The sequence below is a fragment of the Drosophila sulfurigaster genome, chromosome 2R (genome assembly GCF_023558435.1).
Source record: "Drosophila sulfurigaster albostrigata strain 15112-1811.04 chromosome 2R, ASM2355843v2, whole genome shotgun sequence".
In the NCBI taxonomy this organism is placed as follows: Eukaryota; Metazoa; Arthropoda; class Insecta; order Diptera; family Drosophilidae; genus Drosophila; species Drosophila sulfurigaster.
In genome coordinates this window covers 24,924,419-24,941,528 of record NC_084882.1, presented here as the reverse complement: position 1 = coordinate 24,941,528, position 17,110 = coordinate 24,924,419, and the positions used below count along the sequence as shown (strand labels likewise).

Here is a 17,110-nt window from a genome sequence, read left to right as displayed (position 1 = left end):
GTTATCATCATTATTATCATGGCCAGCATTAATGTTGATGCGCTTTAATTGGCAATTGAGTTGATGCAAGTCACCGACCCAGACTCAGACCCAGAGTCAGGCCCAGGACCAGGCTCAGTTCCAAGTAGAGCTCACAGTGACCCCTGCCAAATAGCCTGACAAGTGCCACCTAGCGTAAATTTTATAATTTCATTATAAATTGCCCTTACGACCAGCAAGCAATCCCTGCATGCATCTATTAAAGCCACAAGCTGGCTACTTTCAAACTGTATTTAAGCCTTGCCATAACTCAACGACTGGAATGCATTTATTTATTTCTAATTTTGTTACTAAAAGAATTTAATTAAAAATAAAATTAATGAGCCTATGAAAAGGTATTTCAAATTGAATTTTCTAAATTAGCTAGTTGGCATAGTAATAAATGGATAATTTTATTTCTATCCGGAATATTTTCTACATTTAACATTTGGAAAAATAGTGCTGTAAACAAGTGAATTTATGTGTTTTGCACAATTATGCATATAGGCAAAAACTATTAGGCAAGATTTGCATTTTGCTTAAGCCAATTTCGAGCAAAATCCAAAAACTGCTGCTGCAGCCCCCAGTCCGAAATTCATTGCTCTGGCCAAAGCCTTAGATGTTGCCTGCCAAATTCCCTTTTGGCAACCATAAACGACAACTGTTGCCAAGGAAAGTGGCATAAAGCAAATCGGTATCCAGCATTCAGCATCCGGCGTCATCATCATCGTCGTCGTCGTCGTCCGTCTCTGTCGAGGCAGCAGCATCTAATTAGATTGTTCTTGGCAGTCGAACAATATTCTTGAATTTGGTTGGGTTGAATTTGAGCCAACACGGACTGACTGGCAGTCTAAAATTGTTAAATAATTTAAAAACAAATTAGCGCCAATTTTTGCGTGTATGTGAATGTGCGGACAACGCTACATAAAAAATGCCATAAAAATCGTTACCAATTTCAGACATAACAGTTAAATAAAATTTAATTTGGCAGAAAAATGAAATCATTGCAACTTAAAATGAGACCCGCAAATATGCAAACACAAAAAAACTCAACTGGAAAGTGACTAAACGAAATAAAAATCTCAACTATTTAGTAAAGGAAAAGAGAATGCGCGTGGTTTGAATGCATTAGAATTGGATTCCAGAGAGTAAACATCACAAAATGCTTGCTCATTATGAAGATTTCACTTTACTACATCAACAGCAGTAACAACGACAACAACAGTCAGCGGAAACACTAATACAAATGAAGGCCGTCAGCATTCATTATTAATTTTAATATTTCAAAGTGCGCAAGAGCCAAAAAAAATGAAATAAAATAAAAACAATAAAAAAAAAACTGGCAAAAACACATAGGCAACTTGGCACGCGCTTCACTCTTGGCTTGGAGTGAGCATTCTCACATTTGTTGCTGTTGTTGACCATCGGCTGCTGTTGGCCATAGGCCCTGAGACAATTTCGAAACTTTGGCTATATGCCCGTAGGCTAATTTGATGGCTTCTGCTCCCTGGCGCAATAGGAGGTCGCTCTAGGGACTGGCTCTAAAATACTTAATATGTCTCTGGCATTTAACCCCAGTGGGTGCATCTGCTGAACCTTGACGTGGGACGTTTAAAGTTGTGGAAACTCGCTCCACTTTAAAAGACGATATTCGAAATGGTTCATTGAAGAAATTGAGCAATCAAAGGAAGTCTATATTAATGTATTAACTACAAAGCAAAAAAGTTTGTTATATAGTATTGTGTTATTTTATTTGTATTAATATAAAAAACTAATTCGATAAAATAGAAATTACTGACATCATTAATTTAATTTAAAAAAAATGTAATTGATCAAAAAGTCGAGTTCTTAAGCTGCAAATAAGAGTTTATTACAAGACCCATAACTTTGCAGAATAAAAGAGTGTAATTTTAACAGTTGCGGAAATCTATCTGTCATCTTGTAAATTGCGCGTGTTAAATGCAGCACCAAAAAAAAAAAGAGAAAGAACTAAAAAGAACAATGTAAAAGATAAAACGAACTTAATTTAAACGGCTAACAAAAAATAAATGGTGACAAAATGTAAGAGCGGGGATGAGGAAATACACATAAAAAAAAAAAATAACAATGAAACCCACAAAGCGCTGTTTTTGTTTGCGAGTGTCGCATGCAGTCACTGTTCATGTGTGTGTGTGTGTGTGTGTGAATATTTTGCCTGCCAATCAACTCAACAATCGCAATCAATTTGCTGCTGCTGCTGCTGGTGCTGGTGCTGGCGCTGCAGTCAATGGCCACCCCTTGCGGGCTGGAGCGCCCTGTAGCAGAGCTCACAGCTCGAGGATATTGTCATTGTGCAACTGCAACTGTCATTCCAAGCGCAATCTGGTATGAGAGACAGTCAGTGTGTGTATGTGTGTGAGTGTCTCTGTGTATTATATCAGAAAAAAGAAATGAAAGTAAAAAGTGTTGTCGCCGCAATGCCTTTTTTAATTACGTTACTGCGCCATTAAGGACCGCAGTGTCTGGCCATGAATCACAATGAATAGGGAATGAGCTTAAGATTTGCCGCAAACGCTTCAAATGCGATGCCGCGACGCGACGTCCAAAGCAGATGCTCGCCACTGAAATCATTGTTGTCAAATGAGCAAATGAATTTCATATTCAGAAATTACGAGAAAAAAAATCGTATTGTGTGGGTGTGGGTATCTTTAAAGTTGTGCGAAAATGTATGGGCATTATATTTAAATCATATACATAACACGCATACGCCGCGTATGCGCGCGTATACAAATTGCAAAGTATTGTTATGCTAAATTTATTTGCACTCACATTGAAATGCTTAGGGCAAGCCACATGTGTTGTGAGGCATTTCAGTTGCTGCTGTTAGTCATAACTTCATCAGGCGCACACGATTGAAACGCAACTTCCGCTTCCGCTCGCAAAATGTCTACCGAATGCGGATGGCGATGGAGTGTATGTGTGTGGCTATGTTTGTGGCTGCTCTGACTTTGCCTGCAAACAAATCAGCTTGAACTTCCGTTTCATTTCGCATTTTTGTCATTTCATATTCTTTTGCAAGTTACTCTCACACTCTCCACCCACTCACACACCGTTGGAAATATCTTCAAATTTTTGCGCTGTGCATTACAGCGACTTATGCGTAAATTTACTTTTCACTTTCAGCGCACCATCAAAAAGGTTTTTGCATAGCTAACTTTCAGCTCACATAACATACATTTTCATATTTTTTTTCGACTGCTTTTCAATGTCATTGCACACACACATACAGAGACAGTGAAAAGGACACAGTCAGATTGGTGCGGGCAACGGAAACTTTGTCTTTTTGGCATTTCATTTCCTTCAATTTCGAGCGTTTGCACCTCGAAGCTATGGCAGTCGATGAGCGTGTGTAAAGGTTTCAATGGAACTGTGATTCTGTTTAATTTAATGCTCTGTTGCTTATTTAAATTTTTTTCCATCTCCCTTGTCTGAATTTAAATATTGTTTATTTTCGTTGACATTCTATTTCGAAATCAATCAACGGGCACGTGTATTGTTTGCGGCTGATAGCTTTTAGCATCAACAACAATAACAACAATAAGCATTACAATGTATTTACCATATAGACATATTGAGTTTTCAACATAGGGCCCCATAATGGTAGCTGCCATATAAATTAGCATCTATTTTTTGGGCCTGCCAAGCGATGCGTAACCAAAATTGGCTTTGTATATAACGTTCAACAGACAACCCAAAATATTCGCACAGACTCGCATAAAATATTATATTTGAATTTAAACGCGTAATGGCTTTTTATGCATGCATGTCTATTTAATATTTTTCGGATTCGTTGACATTTTATAAATATTTTGATGGAGTTAAGTTTTCTCTTCACACTTTCTCTTAGTCAAAGAGTGGCAATTAAAGAGTTGGTTTTTTTGATAGGGGAAATTTTACTCAATGTTGGGTTCTAACCTGTTTGGCATTTAAAAAAATCCCCAAGTGTAGCTTCTTATCTTTTTAAAATCCCTCTTTAGTTGAGTATATAAAATCGTACAACGGGGTTGATCGTCAGTTGTATGGTAGCTTTGTTACTGGAAATAATATCAAAATGCAGCTGCTCTATTTGTGCACTTTATTGTTGGCCAGTCTTGGCCATGTGTTTGGCTACTCCTACTTGATGGTTATGCCAACAACAGCCAAGTCGCATTTCTATGTTGGACAAGCTCTGGCCAAGGGATTGGTGGCTGCAGGACACGAAGTGACGGTGGTCTCGGCATTTCCACAAAGGAAACCTATTAAAAACTTATTGGATGTACCCTTGCCGGGCATAATACCCGTTATGGCTGGTAAGTAGCAAATGGATTTTACATTGAAGCCGGCACGTAGTTGTTATCACTGAAACGTCGACTGATATCGCAAGCACAATCAAATACGTGTGCTCAATTTGGAGTTTATTTATATTAAGAGTTAAATAAATATTATTAATTTAATAAATTCTCTTTTGCAGCGCACAAGGCGCGAATACTCGAGAACGCAAAGAAGCCTCTTATAAAACGTCTGCCTACTTTCCATGGAATGGGTCTGGACATAACCAGAGCTTTGCTGGAGGAACCAGCTGTTCAAACACTTCTCAAAGAAAATCGCACCTATGATGCAGTTATATGCGAGGTCTTCATAAACGAGGCGCATTTTGGATTTGCAGAACATTTCAATGCACCACTCATCGGACTCAGTACATTTGGCGCCTCCTCGTGGACTACTGACATGGTTGGCACACCTTCGCCGCTCTCGTATGTGCCAAATGTTATGCTGCAGTTCAGTGATCGAATGAGTTTCTGGGAACGCACTCACAATTTCCTATACTCAGCCTACGAGTTTGCCTATCAGCGATTATTCTATCTGCCCAGGCAGGAGCAGCTCTATCGCAAATTCTTTCCGAACAACAAGCAAGACTTCTACAAGATGCGTGGAAATGCGTCACTTGTGCTGCTAAACAATCATGTTTCACTCAGTTTTCCACGACCATATGCACCCAACATGATTGAAGTGGGTGGCATGCATGTGCAACGCCAACGCAAACCGTTGCCCCAAGACATCGAGAAGTTCATTAACGGTGCCAAAGACGGTGTCATCTACTTCTCCATGGGCTCCAATTTGCGGAGCGCCGACCTGCCAAAGCCCAAACGCGATGCGTTGATTGCCACATTCCGTGGACTGAAGCAGCGCGTGTTGTGGAAATTTGAGGATAAAGATTTACCCGACAAACCAGAGAATGTCTTCATCTCAACGTGGTTCCCCCAGGACGATGTATTGGCACATGAGAATGTCAAATTGTTCATCACCCATGGCGGTCTGCTGAGCACCACCGAATCGATTTATCATGGCACGCCTGTGTTGGGTATTCCCATGTTCGGTGATCAGTTCATGAATATGGCACGTGCCGAACAGTCTGGCTACGGAGCTGCAGTCAGATTTGATCAACTAACAGCCGAAAAGTTACGCAGTGCAATAGATAAGATAATCGGAGATCCCAGCTATACGATTCAGGTGCGTGCCATGTCTGAGAGGTTCCGTGACCAGCACGAAACACCTTTGGAACGTGCTGTCTATTGGGTGGAGCATGTGACTAGGCAAAAAGGTGCCAAGTACCTTCGTAGTGCCTCACAAGATTTATCGTTCATACAGTACAATAATCTGGATGTGCTAGCACTGATCTTTGGTGGGCTTATCCTAACTTTACTTACGATTATTGGCCTGTTGGTGTTCATAGTCAAATTCATTAGAAACAAGAAAAGTCAGAAAAAGGTAAAAAGAAATTAGAATAAATTATTTATTGATATTTTACATAATTAAATTAATACGTTTTTGTTTTTAAAATTTCATAAATAAAAAAGTATTTTAAAAAAGTTTTAAGAGCATTCAATGCTCCCACTTGTTTTCGTTTTCAAATAACATGTTTCTCTTTGAACACACAATATCTAAGAGAGAATGCCGCACATTAAGAGCTTGTTGAGTGTGAAGAGCGCATTTGAAAACAAAATATTTTGTTTACTTGTAATATATAATGATTATAAGAAACTTTTAGAATACAAGAAATTAATCAAAGTACAATATGATCATCTGGTTTGAGGTCGTCTGACTCTTTTTTATAGATTGTGCGAATTATTGCGTCAGAACCCAAACAAGCAATCTATTTATTTCGGTATAGAAAGCCGGCTGTGCACAGAAACACGAATGAGAACAAAACAAAATAAAGAAAGAAGAGAAACAAGATAAAGACGACAAAAAGCGCTACACATGCTTCCGTCTAGCCAGCTGACAAAGGCACTTCTCATTCCAAATTCAAATAATTAATTGTCCGACCACAACGATAAGAATTAACCTAGTCATTGTGACTTTGTCAACATAACATAACAAAAAAAAAAAAAACGAGTTTGTAGCGCAAACTAACATTCGGTATAGCCGAACAACCTCCACGAATAGCAGTTTCAATCCCTGGCATGTGTTTCACATACCGAATAAAATCACATATGTATATATTTGCGTGACTTCTGTGAGAGTTTCGTCAGTTTACTGCGGAACGATCGTGCGTATAGATCGCCGCCTGCAAGTGCTTTTAAGAATACAAGTGTTGTGCGTTCCAAAATAGAATCGCAATAATTACAAAAAATTATTATTTTTATTGTTTATCGAAAAACAATAGTGAAATAAAAAAAAATGTCACGCAATAAAACCAGTTTGTACTCGCTCTTGCTGCTTGGGCTGCTGGGCTCCGTGACAGCTTATAACTATCTAATGGTGCTTCCAACTGGTGCTCGATCTCACTATAATGTCGGGTCAGCGTTGGCCAAAGGTTTGGCAGCCGCTGGTCATCAGGTGACCTTGATCTCGCCCTTCCCGCTCAAGAAACCTATTCAGAATATTAATGATGTGCCCGTTCCAAATATTTTGAAATCCATGGGAGGTAAATATTTTAATGCAGTCTTAATTCGGTAATATTGATAAGAAAAATGCCGCGGGGCTTATCGCATTTCTATATAATTTCTACTATGAATAAGTTTAAGTTTGTGTAGCAGAAAATGCATGACGATGTGACCACTACGTACTTGTGAAAATTAAAGCCTTCGTATTTAATTATATATTAGCTTACATTTGTATTTCTTACATACTCGTAAAACTAACAATAACCTTCATATGAAAAAATATCAAAGCTCAACTGTCAATTACCTTAATGAGTTTTCGCTAACAGTTTGATACTTACGGGTTTATATATACAGTATGGTTATTTTACAAACATTCAAACAACAATATTTATTCTTTACATTCCAGGTGACATAGATAATTTACTGAAAAAATCGGAACAGCCAATTATACAACAAATTGTTGGATTCTATGACATGGGTAAGATTTCGCAAGAATTGTTAATCTTAACTAAGCGTTGCTAATTGTTATTTTTGGACTACATATTAGGTATACGTATAACCGAGACGGTGCTTCAAGATCCAATTGTTAAGAAATTGAAAGATTCCAATCAGACTTTTGATGCAGTTATCAACGAAGTATTTCTGAACGAAGCGCATTTTGGATTTGCTGAGCATTTCAACGCACCACTTATTGGTCTCGGCACTTTTGGCGCCATCAGCTGGAACACTGATATGGTAACCATTAGAATCAAAATACTTTACTCAAATTGGCTGACTTTATTTTTATTTTAGGTTGGCTCGCCATCGCCCGCCTCTTATGTACCTCATGCACTGCTCAAATTCTCCGATCACATGTCGTTCGTCGAAAGAGTCATCAATTTGGCCTTCCTCACCTACGAGTATTTGTTCATGAAGTTCTACTACTTGCCACAACAGGAACAACTCTTCAACAAATACTTTCCCAATAACAAACAAGATTTCTATGAGACGCGCAGTAATGCAGCCTTGGTTTTGCTCAATCAGCATGTTTCACTGAGCTTCCCCCCGGCCATATTCACCCAATATGATCGAAGTGGGTGGCATGCACATTCAACGCAATCGCAGTCCACTGCCCAAGGACATCGAAGAGTTCATCAAGGGTGCTAAACATGGTGTCATTTACTTCTCCATGGGATCTAACCTAAAGAGCAAAAATCTACCACAAGAAAAGCGACAAGCTTTAATTGACACTTTCAGCCAGCTGAAGCAACGCGTGCTGTGGAAATTTGAAGAACCCAATTTGCCGGGTAAACCAGAGAATGTCTTTATCTCGGACTGGTTCCCACAGGACGATATATTGGCCCACGAGAATGTCAAATTATTCATCACACACGGCGGTCTGCTCAGCACCACAGAATCGATTTATCATGGCAAACCATTTGTGGGTATTCCCATTTTTGGTGATCAATTCCTTAATATGGCACGTGCTGAGCAAAATGGCTATGGCAAGACAGTTAACTATGAAGAGCTAACAACGGCAAGATTACTGGCGGCTATCAACAAGCTGCTTCAAGAGCCGCAGGCCATTGAACTGGTCAAAGACATGTCCGCTCGCTATAGAGATCAGCCACAACTGCCACTGGAACGTGCTGTCTACTGGGTGGAACATGTGACCAGGCATAAGGGTGCCAAGTATTTGCGAAGTGCATCCCAGGATCTCGATTTTGTGCAATATCATAACCTGGATGCTATTCTAGTCCTCTATGGCGGCATCTTATTTGTGCTCTATTGTATTCTATTGCTCATACGCCGGGCATGGGGAGCACTGCAGAATTTATTCTTGGGTCGCCAGACAGCAAAAGCAAAAGTGAAACGTAATTGAGAGAAGGTTCAAGATTAAGTATTATAAGATAGTCTGTGTGTGTATATTGTCGATAAGTTCCAGCCACACTTTAAGTGTTTGATTTTGCTAATAAAAATTGCAGCGAGAGGTCGGTTTGGGTTGCCGCCGGCATTGAGATTGTAAAATAAAATGGGAAATATTTTTGTATAGCTATCGTCGATTTTAACTGCACCCAAGCCCAGTGTTTCTCTTCAACTTTTTGCCCATTCTTTTTGGGCTTTTTCTTTTTTCTTCTACTTTTTTTTTGTTTGCTAGTTTCGCATAGTTAACGCTTCAGTTGTAAAAAATGCCCATCAGCGCGTTCAAATTTTCAGCAGCGAGCCCAGCAAAAGCAACGCTAGTGGCAGTGCCATGGTCACGCCCATGTCCATACGTCCGCCCAACACTCAACGCTTTTGTTTTCTTCGTCCCGTTTTATTTTTGTTTTGTTATTTTTGTTTTTGTGTTTTTTTTTCGACAATTGTTGTTGCTGGCAGTATAGTGAAAACTAGGCAGCGGGTGGTGGGTGGTAAAACGGTGGCCAAAGGGTCTCGTGCAAAAGGCGTATAAAAGTTTTTGCGCAACTTATTGCAACTGTTTTGGACCATGGCTGCAGTGGAAAATCAGCGTCCGCTCCGGAAATGTTGGCGGCTGTAATAGCGGCCATATTAAAAGTGAACAGCAAGAAATGTATATACCTAAGCAAACACAACAAAAAAAGACAAGCAAGAAAAGCTATAGACGAATTTACTCGACTACTCGAATTCAATATGGAATGTTGCGATTTATTTTGTTCTACTAATTTGTTACTTATCTTGAAAAAGCTCAGCTTTTTATTTTATATATTTAAAATATCAATTTTGGTGTACGAATATGAGTGCATTAAATTAACAAAGATGCTTAGACAGCGTTGCACATTTAATACCTCAGTATCTCTATTAATTTTATCTCATTGCAAGATTTGAATTTAAATTATATGTGAATTCCCTGTCCAGGGGCTTTTTCTTACAACCTGTGTGTATAAATGAAGTTAGAAAGATATTTTATGTTAAGGCCCATACTTAATAAAGTTAAGGCTTAAGAAATAACAAGATATTGTGCCTCAAATGAAAAATATTTTTCGAAACTTGAAAAAAAAAACATGTTTTTGTGATTTTCACACAATTAAAGTTATCGAGAAAGTATTTAAAGCTAAACATTATTCCAAATTTTCAAGTGATATTTTAAGATACTTTCTTTGAAAGTGTTTAATCGCAGGAAATCATGAATATTTACACAATATCAACAGCAGCTACAGCATTTTATGCAAAATATCATTGCTAACAGTAACCAGCAGCCAGAAACCAGCAACCAACAACATCAACTTCAACAAATAGCATATTCAACTCATGAATTTTTGATTAAGCATTTGATGATGCGGCCAAATAAAACCGTTCGAATACAACGGAAATGGTACTGCAATTTAATATTATGCATACGAAACGTATGCAACTGATTGGACAGCGGTTAATGCATATTTTTCGTATATTCTTGTGTTATCCATACCATAATGAGCTGCATACAAATGAGTGATAAATATGTACATTGTACAATCAATACCAGACAGACAACCAACGATCAATACTTTCTACCTTGTGTACAGGGATTATGTAATAATTGTGACTCGAATAAAGTAAACGATTTATTACTGTAAGCCTTATTATAATTCTTAATGATTTTATTGAAAACATAAATTTTTACAATAAAATTCAGCATTATTTACTTTTCAATTTTATTTTACTGTATACCTTTGGACTATTGCCAACGCCCAAAAACTTGCGAACAATCACAACAAATACGCAAACAATTATAATTAAACTGCCGACGAACATTCCAATCACATCCAAATTATGATATTCCACAAAACTAAGATCCTGAGCTGCAACCCGCATGTGATGTGCTCCCTTATGTCGCAGAACATATTCAGTCCACCAAATAGCTGTTTCTTGCGGACTCATTGGCTGATCTTTATAGCGACCAGATAATTGTTGAGCTGTCTTCGCAAAACTGGACTCAGTCAGTAGTCGATGAATCGCAATTTTCAGTTCCTCGGATGCCATCTCTTTGTGATCGAGACCTAGTCCAAAACCAGCTCGTTTAGCACGTTCCACGTTAAGAAACTGATCATAATGAAATGGTAATCCGAGCACAGGCTTGCCGTGATGAATACTCTCAATCGTACTCAGCAAGCCTCCATGAGTAATGAAAAGTTTCACATTAGGATGCGCTAGAACATCAGGCTGTGGAAACCACTTGCTAAGAAAAACATTAGACGGTTTTCCAGGCAACTGATCATTTTCAAATTTCCACAGAACACGCTGTGGAAGACTTGCAAAAGTTCTGAGTAGCATCTGAGTTCGCTCTTCAGGTAAATCGTTGCTATTGATATTTGAACCCAATGAGAAGTAGATGACACCAGCCGATCCAGCTCCTTCGATAAAGTCTTCAATATCTTTCGGCAATGGGGCAGGTGTGTGAGATATATGTAGTCCTCCCACCTCGATCATATTTGGCACATAAGGACGAGGGAAACTGAGCGAAAAGTGCTGATTGAGTAGAACTAATGAGAAGTTCTTGGATAGCTCAACCAATGGAACTTTGTTGGCGACATGAGGAAAGAATTGCTCATACAGCTTGACCTGAACTGGGTGATATTTTAGTTTCCAATTGAGCCAAGCTACAGTTGTCTCAACAAAATTATGAACTCGCTCCCAGTAGGTCATGTAATCACTTAGTGCAGTTGTAACCAATGGTATATAAGAGAGTGGAGCAGTATTGCCAACCAACTCATCAATATTCCAATCGGTACCAAATGTAGAAATTCCAATGATGGGCGCATTGAAATGTGCAGCAAATCCATAAAGTGCATCCTGGCGAAAAACTTCGACAATGATCAAATCATAGTGATCTTTACCGGGGGTTAACAACTCGAGTTGAACGTCAGCATTGTGTAACACTGCCTTTGTAACACTGACAAAGAACTCGTTCCGTAAATCATTTATTTTCCACGAATTTGTAGCTCCACCAATCTTACTATTTATTTCTGAAAAAGGCACCATCATCTAAAGAAGTTCTAATATCTGTAGATTTGATTGATTTAGTTACCGTCGTATGACTTGAATACTTCCGGAACGGCAATATCACGAAAGTTGTTCAGAGGTTTCTTTTGTGGAAATGCACTTACTGAAGTAATTTCATGGCCTCGCGAGGAAAGAGTTTTTAAATATGGTAACACATTAATATACTGCGAAGGACCTGGAAATGGAAATAATGCCAGTATGCGAGCTCCTTCTAATAGGCTTGGTAAAGCTATAATTATGGGAAGAAGACTGCACAATCCGAACGCGAACATTTTTGTACGACCGCATTATACACACTAATTTTAATTCACGACAGAATTAGATAACTGAGCGAATCTGGTGTCACGTTTGTGATTAAGAGATAAGATAGCTTCCCCGACGCATGCTTGGCAAAACTATAATTATGGGAAGAAGACTGCACAATCCGAACGCGAACATTCTTGTACGACCGCATTATACACACTAATTTTAATTCACGACAGAATTAGATAACTGAGCGAATCTGGTGTCGCGTTTACAATTAAGAGATAAGATAGCTTCCCCGACGCATGCAGGCAATAACAATTGCCTCTGTAACAGCGTGCCAGACAGCTGCTCGCACTTTAATCTAAGAGCGCAACATATGTATGTATGTTTGATAGCTACTTTAGCTACACATCCGCTGTAAAGAGTAAAAACTTTCAGATAAGAGTAAGCATTCGTCTTAGAAATTTTACAATGTTGTGTTTATTTACCAAATGAATTTTTATAGGGTAAAAAAGAAATACAGTAATAGATTAAAAAAATTATAAAACGTAATTTTAGCTGTTCTAGAATGTTGGGTTGAGAAAAACATTTAACAATTAATATATTCTATTTTAACTAGAGTTTAACTGTCGATAATATATTATTGATCCTTCAATTTTTTTCTATTGCATACCTTCTGACTTTTGCCAAAACCAAAGAGCTTACATACGATCAAAGTAGCTGCAACAAGTACTATAACAATAATACCTACGAACGTTCCAAGCACATCCAAATTATGATATTCCACAAAACTAAGATCCTGTGCCGCAACCCGCATGTGATGTGCTCCATTGTGTCGCAGTACATACTCAGTCCACCAAACAGCAGTCTCCTGAGGACTCATCGGCTGATCTCGATACCGAGCTGACATCTGTTGAGCTGTCTTCGCAAAACTGGACTCCGTCAGTAGTCGTTGAATTGTATTTTTTAATTCCTCGGATGTCATCTCCTTGTGATCGAGGCCCAGGCCGAAACCAGCTCGCTTAGCACGTTCAACGTTAAGAAACTGGTCGTAAAAGAATGGCAAACCGAGCACAGGCTTGCCGTGGTGAATACTCTCAATCGTACTCAGCAAGCCTCCATGAGTAATGAAAAGTTTCACATTAGGATGCGCTAGAACGTCAGGCTGTGGAAACCACTTGCTAAGAAATACATTAGACGGTTTTCCAGGTAACTGATCATTTTCAAATTTCCACAGTACACGCTGTGGAAGACTTGCAAAAGTTTTAAGTAGCATTTGTCTGCGCTCTTCAGGTAAATCCTTGCTTTTAACATTTGATCCTAGTGAGAAGTAGATAACTCCTGCCGATCCAGCACCCTCGATAAAGTCTTCCATATCTTTCGGCAATGGGGCAGGTTTGTGAGATATATGTAGTCCTCCCACCTCGATCATATTTGGCACATAGGGACGAGGGAAACTGAGCGAAAAGTGCTGATTGAGTAGAACTAATGAGAAGTTCTTGGATAGCTCAACCAATGGAACTTTGTTGGCGACATGAGGAAAGAATTGCTCATACAGCTTGACCTGAACTGGGTGATATTTCAGTTTCCAATTGACCCATGCTATGGATGTCTCAACAAAATTATGAACTCTCTCCCAGTAGGTCATTCGATCGCTTAGACCAGCGGTGACAAGCGGTATGTAAGAAAGAGGAGCAGTATTGCCAACCAACTCATCAATATTCCAGTCGGTACCAAAAGTAGAAATGCCAATAATGGGCGCATTGAAATGTGCAGCAAATCCATAAAGTGCATCGGTTCGTAAAGCCTCTACAATGATCAAATCATACTGAGCTTTACCACGTGGAAGGAGCTCCCGTTGTACTTCAGCATTGTTCAGCACTGCCTTTGTTACACTGATAAAAAAATCATTTATAAAATTGTTTTCCTCCCACGTATTCTTGGCGTCACTCAATGTACTGATTGTTTCTAAAAGGGGTAACAACATGTGTTAATATTTTTTAAGTTTGACAGTAGCTGAGAGAAATCTCTTCACCTTCATAGGACTGAAATACTTCCAGAACGACAATATCACGAAAGTTTTTTACAGGTTTCTTTTGCGGAAATGCATTCACTGAAGTAACGTCATGACCTCGCGAGGCAAGTGTCTTTAAATACGGAACCACATTGATGTACTGCGAAGGGCCCGGAAAAGGAAATATTGCCAGTATGCGAGCTCCGTCTAAGAGACTTGGCAAAGCTACAATTATTGGAAGAAGACTGCACAGTCGTAACGCGAGCATTTTATTAAAGCCGTGTAATCCGCACTGAGTCCAATTCTCGACTGAATTTTAAAAATTTGAGATAGTTTTGAGGAGAACTTTGTGAGACGGAGGCTAGACCGCTTTACAGACGTGCATGCGATAACAATTGTCTCCAGCGATTACAGTCATTTGTGAAATTTATAATAGTTTGCCAGTGTAGTCAGCCTTACCTCAATCATATAGCGTACATACATATATATATATATATATAATACACCCACAAACACTCACACAGTTAATCTGTTATAGAAATGCTGGTCATGCTCAACTAATGACTTTTTCATCAAACATCTGATGTTGAGTACTGGGCCCCATCTTATCTGTAATGAATGTAGAGCAATTACAATATTATGATTTTTCTAGAAGTTCGAATAAAAAATAATCTATATATTATATATAATATAAAAACAATTATATTTATTAGTTAGTGTTAGAGGTTTATGATGAACACCTTGATTTCACAAAAAATAAAATAAAAGAAAACATTGATTAGTTCTGTTCAGAATAAGTGAGTATTAAACGAAAAGTGTTATCAATGTATTAATTATTTTAAGTTATAGTTGCTAAAATATTTTCTTTGTCGTTTTATGTTCTACTGCTTCTTTTGTTTAACTTCAGTTTTAGAAAATTTATGTAGAATATATCGGAGTATTTGCAGAAGCAATGACAATGTAAACAGAATTATCAATCCGATCAGCGAGGCAACACCGCAAATCAGTCCCCAAGTATCTATGCCGTGCAATTGCACAAAGTTCAAGTCGCGCGAAGCTGATCTTAAATGTTTTGCACCATTGTGACGTATGACATACTCTGTCCACCAGACAGCCCTCTCGAGTGGCGTATCCTTTTGGTCCTTGTAGAGTTTCGACTTCAGTTGCACAGCCTGCGCATAGCTAGGATTGGCGACCAACTCCAGAATTTTATTCTCCAACTCGGTGCCATTCAAATTCGTCAGATCCAGCCCAAGCCCGTAGCCAGCTTGCTTAGCACGCTCGACATTCAAGTGTTGATCGTAGAACACGGGCAGACCCAGCACTGGCTTACCGAAATAAATGCTTTCTATGGTGCTCAAGAGACCGCCGTGAGTGATGAATAGCTTGACATTGGGATGGGCCAGAATATCTGGCTGAGGAAACCATTTGCTAATCAAAACATTCTCTGGCTGATCCTCAAGTTGTTCCAGCTCAAACTTCCATAATACGCACTGCTTTAGATTGGCAAAAGTTTTCAGTAATATCTTTCGCGTAGCGACTGGCAAGTCGGAGCTTTTTATGTTCGATCCCATGGAAAAGTAGATGACACCATGTTTGGCGTTTTCCACAAACTTGGCAATCTCATCGGGCAGCGGCTTAGCTTCTCGCTGCTGTTTAAGATGCAATCCGCCAACCTCAATCATGTTGGGTAGATAGGGACGAGGATAGCTGAGTGAAAAGTGCTGGCCGAGTAGCATCAGCGAAAAATTGTCCAGCACCTGCTCCAGTGTTTGGCTGGCATCAGGAAAGTATTGCTTATAAAGCCTTTGTTGGCTTGGCAAGTGAATCAAACGTTTGTGTATCCAGGCGACACCTGCTTCCCAAATATTCCACAAACGCTGCTCATAGTTCATGTGCTCGGTGCGACTAGATAACAGCATTGGATTGTACGATAATGGCGATATGTTGCCCATTAACTCATCGATATGCTGATCTGTGCCAAACGAAGAGATGCCAATTGTCAATGCCTTAAAGTGCTGACCCAAGCCAAAGAGCGCTTCGGTTTGAACAGTTTCCAAGATAACCAAATCAAAAGTTTCCTCTGCTTCAAACAGCTGTTTTACTCCGACATCGTCAAGCACATTCGCAGTGAGCAAGTTAAGAAATTCCGTCGTCATCGTCAGCATTGTCCACTGGCTGGCCGGTTGGAAAAAGTCCCCGCTGCCGAAAGCTATTTAATTGTAGTATGTACTCATATCTTATCATATGTATGTATTAGCAACCACTTACAAGCCATTATCTCGTGAATTTTGGTAGCACCAATTACCCTAAAATTGGGTACAACTTCATCGCTGCCAAAAGTATTTATTACTGTCACATTGTGATCTCTTCGTGCCAGTTCTTTCAGATATTGCTCCGCAAATATGTACTGCGATTTACCCGGGAATGGAAACAATGCCAAGATCTTTGCACTTTGCACCCTGACTCCAATGTCAGTCAATAGCTGACAATAGAGCAGCGCCCACAGTAGCCAACGACAACGACGTAGTAGCTCCATTTCGTAGCCAACCACCGAATTGCTTCGCGTTTCGACAACAACTAAAAACACATAATCGAATAAACAACAATTTACTCATGAAATTGCCTTAATTATTGCCAAAAAATACAAAACAAAACACTCTTGATTATCAAAATGTGGACGGTTGTGAGAGAAATTTGCAATAAAACCATTGAAGCCTATCGCATTTTTCTTTATTCGAATTTATTTCTTTTATTTTTCTCTATTTGTTTTTGGTTTTTTTATAAAACCGCTTAACTACGAGTATTTGTGCGTCGTCATTCCGGGCGCGTCTAACAAAACAATTTCATTTGTTTACTAATTCAACTAGTTGTTATGCAATTAAGAAGCTCGCGTTCTCATTTGTGTTCTCTTGCTTTTTTATTCTCTCATGCTCTCTCTCTCTCT

General features: G+C 39.1%; 5 protein-coding genes across 5 annotated transcripts in view; 2 read left to right on the top strand and 3 right to left on the bottom strand.

Annotated features, from left to right (window-relative positions):
- LOC133838951 (uncharacterized) overlaps positions 1 to 17,110 on the top strand; it is a 183,708-nt gene that overhangs the window by 87,805 nt on the left and 78,793 nt on the right. The gene's annotated exons all lie outside the window — the stretch shown is intronic.
- On the top strand, positions 4,078 to 8,935 carry LOC133836761 (uncharacterized). Its single transcript, XM_062267350.1, is given in 7 exon segments — positions 4,078 to 4,346; positions 4,508 to 5,817; positions 6,718 to 6,964; positions 7,330 to 7,401; positions 7,471 to 7,658; positions 7,716 to 7,961; positions 7,963 to 8,935. Coding segments are annotated over 7 exon segments (3,123 nt in total). The 5' UTR covers positions 4,078 to 4,108; the 3' UTR covers positions 8,785 to 8,935.
- LOC133835947 (UDP-glucosyltransferase 2-like) lies at positions 9,964 to 12,210 on the bottom strand. Its single transcript, XM_062266146.1, has 2 exons — positions 11,929 to 12,210; positions 9,964 to 11,866 (listed from the first exon to the last, which is right to left on the bottom strand). Exons 1-2 carry the CDS (start codon positions 12,173 to 12,175, stop codon positions 10,539 to 10,541), a joined length of 1,575 nt encoding a protein of 524 aa, XP_062122130.1. The 5' UTR covers positions 12,176 to 12,210; the 3' UTR covers positions 9,964 to 10,538.
- LOC133835946 (UDP-glucosyltransferase 2-like) lies at positions 12,758 to 14,487 on the bottom strand. Its single transcript, XM_062266145.1, has 2 exons — positions 14,185 to 14,487; positions 12,758 to 14,117 (listed from the first exon to the last, which is right to left on the bottom strand). Exons 1-2 carry the CDS (start codon positions 14,429 to 14,431, stop codon positions 12,790 to 12,792), a joined length of 1,575 nt encoding a protein of 524 aa, XP_062122129.1. The 5' UTR covers positions 14,432 to 14,487; the 3' UTR covers positions 12,758 to 12,789.
- LOC133835944 (UDP-glucosyltransferase 2-like) lies at positions 14,665 to 17,006 on the bottom strand. Its single transcript, XM_062266142.1, has 2 exons — positions 16,435 to 17,006; positions 14,665 to 16,375 (listed from the first exon to the last, which is right to left on the bottom strand). The coding sequence occupies exons 1-2, from the start codon at positions 16,700 to 16,702 to the stop codon at positions 15,045 to 15,047; spliced, it is 1,599 nt and encodes a 532-aa protein (XP_062122126.1). The 5' UTR covers positions 16,703 to 17,006; the 3' UTR covers positions 14,665 to 15,044.

Coding starts and splice junctions, on each gene's coding strand:
- LOC133835947 (XM_062266146.1), bottom strand. CDS start 12,175: ATGTTCGCGTTCGGATTGTGCAGTCTTCTTCCCATAATTATAGCTTTA. Junction 11,867..11,928: donor AGTATTCAAGTCATACGACG/GTAACTAAATCA, acceptor TGCCTTTTTCAG/AAATAAATAGTAAGATTGGT.
- LOC133835946 (XM_062266145.1), bottom strand. CDS start 14,431: ATGCTCGCGTTACGACTGTGCAGTCTTCTTCCAATAATTGTAGCTTTG. Junction 14,118..14,184: donor AGTATTTCAGTCCTATGAAG/GTGAAGAGATTT, acceptor TACCCCTTTTAG/AAACAATCAGTACATTGAGT.
- LOC133835944 (XM_062266142.1), bottom strand. CDS start 16,702: ATGGAGCTACTACGTCGTTGTCGTTGGCTACTGTGGGCGCTGCTCTAT. Junction 16,376..16,434: donor AATTCACGAGATAATGGCTT/GTAAGTGGTTGC, acceptor ACAATTAAATAG/CTTTCGGCAGCGGGGACTTT.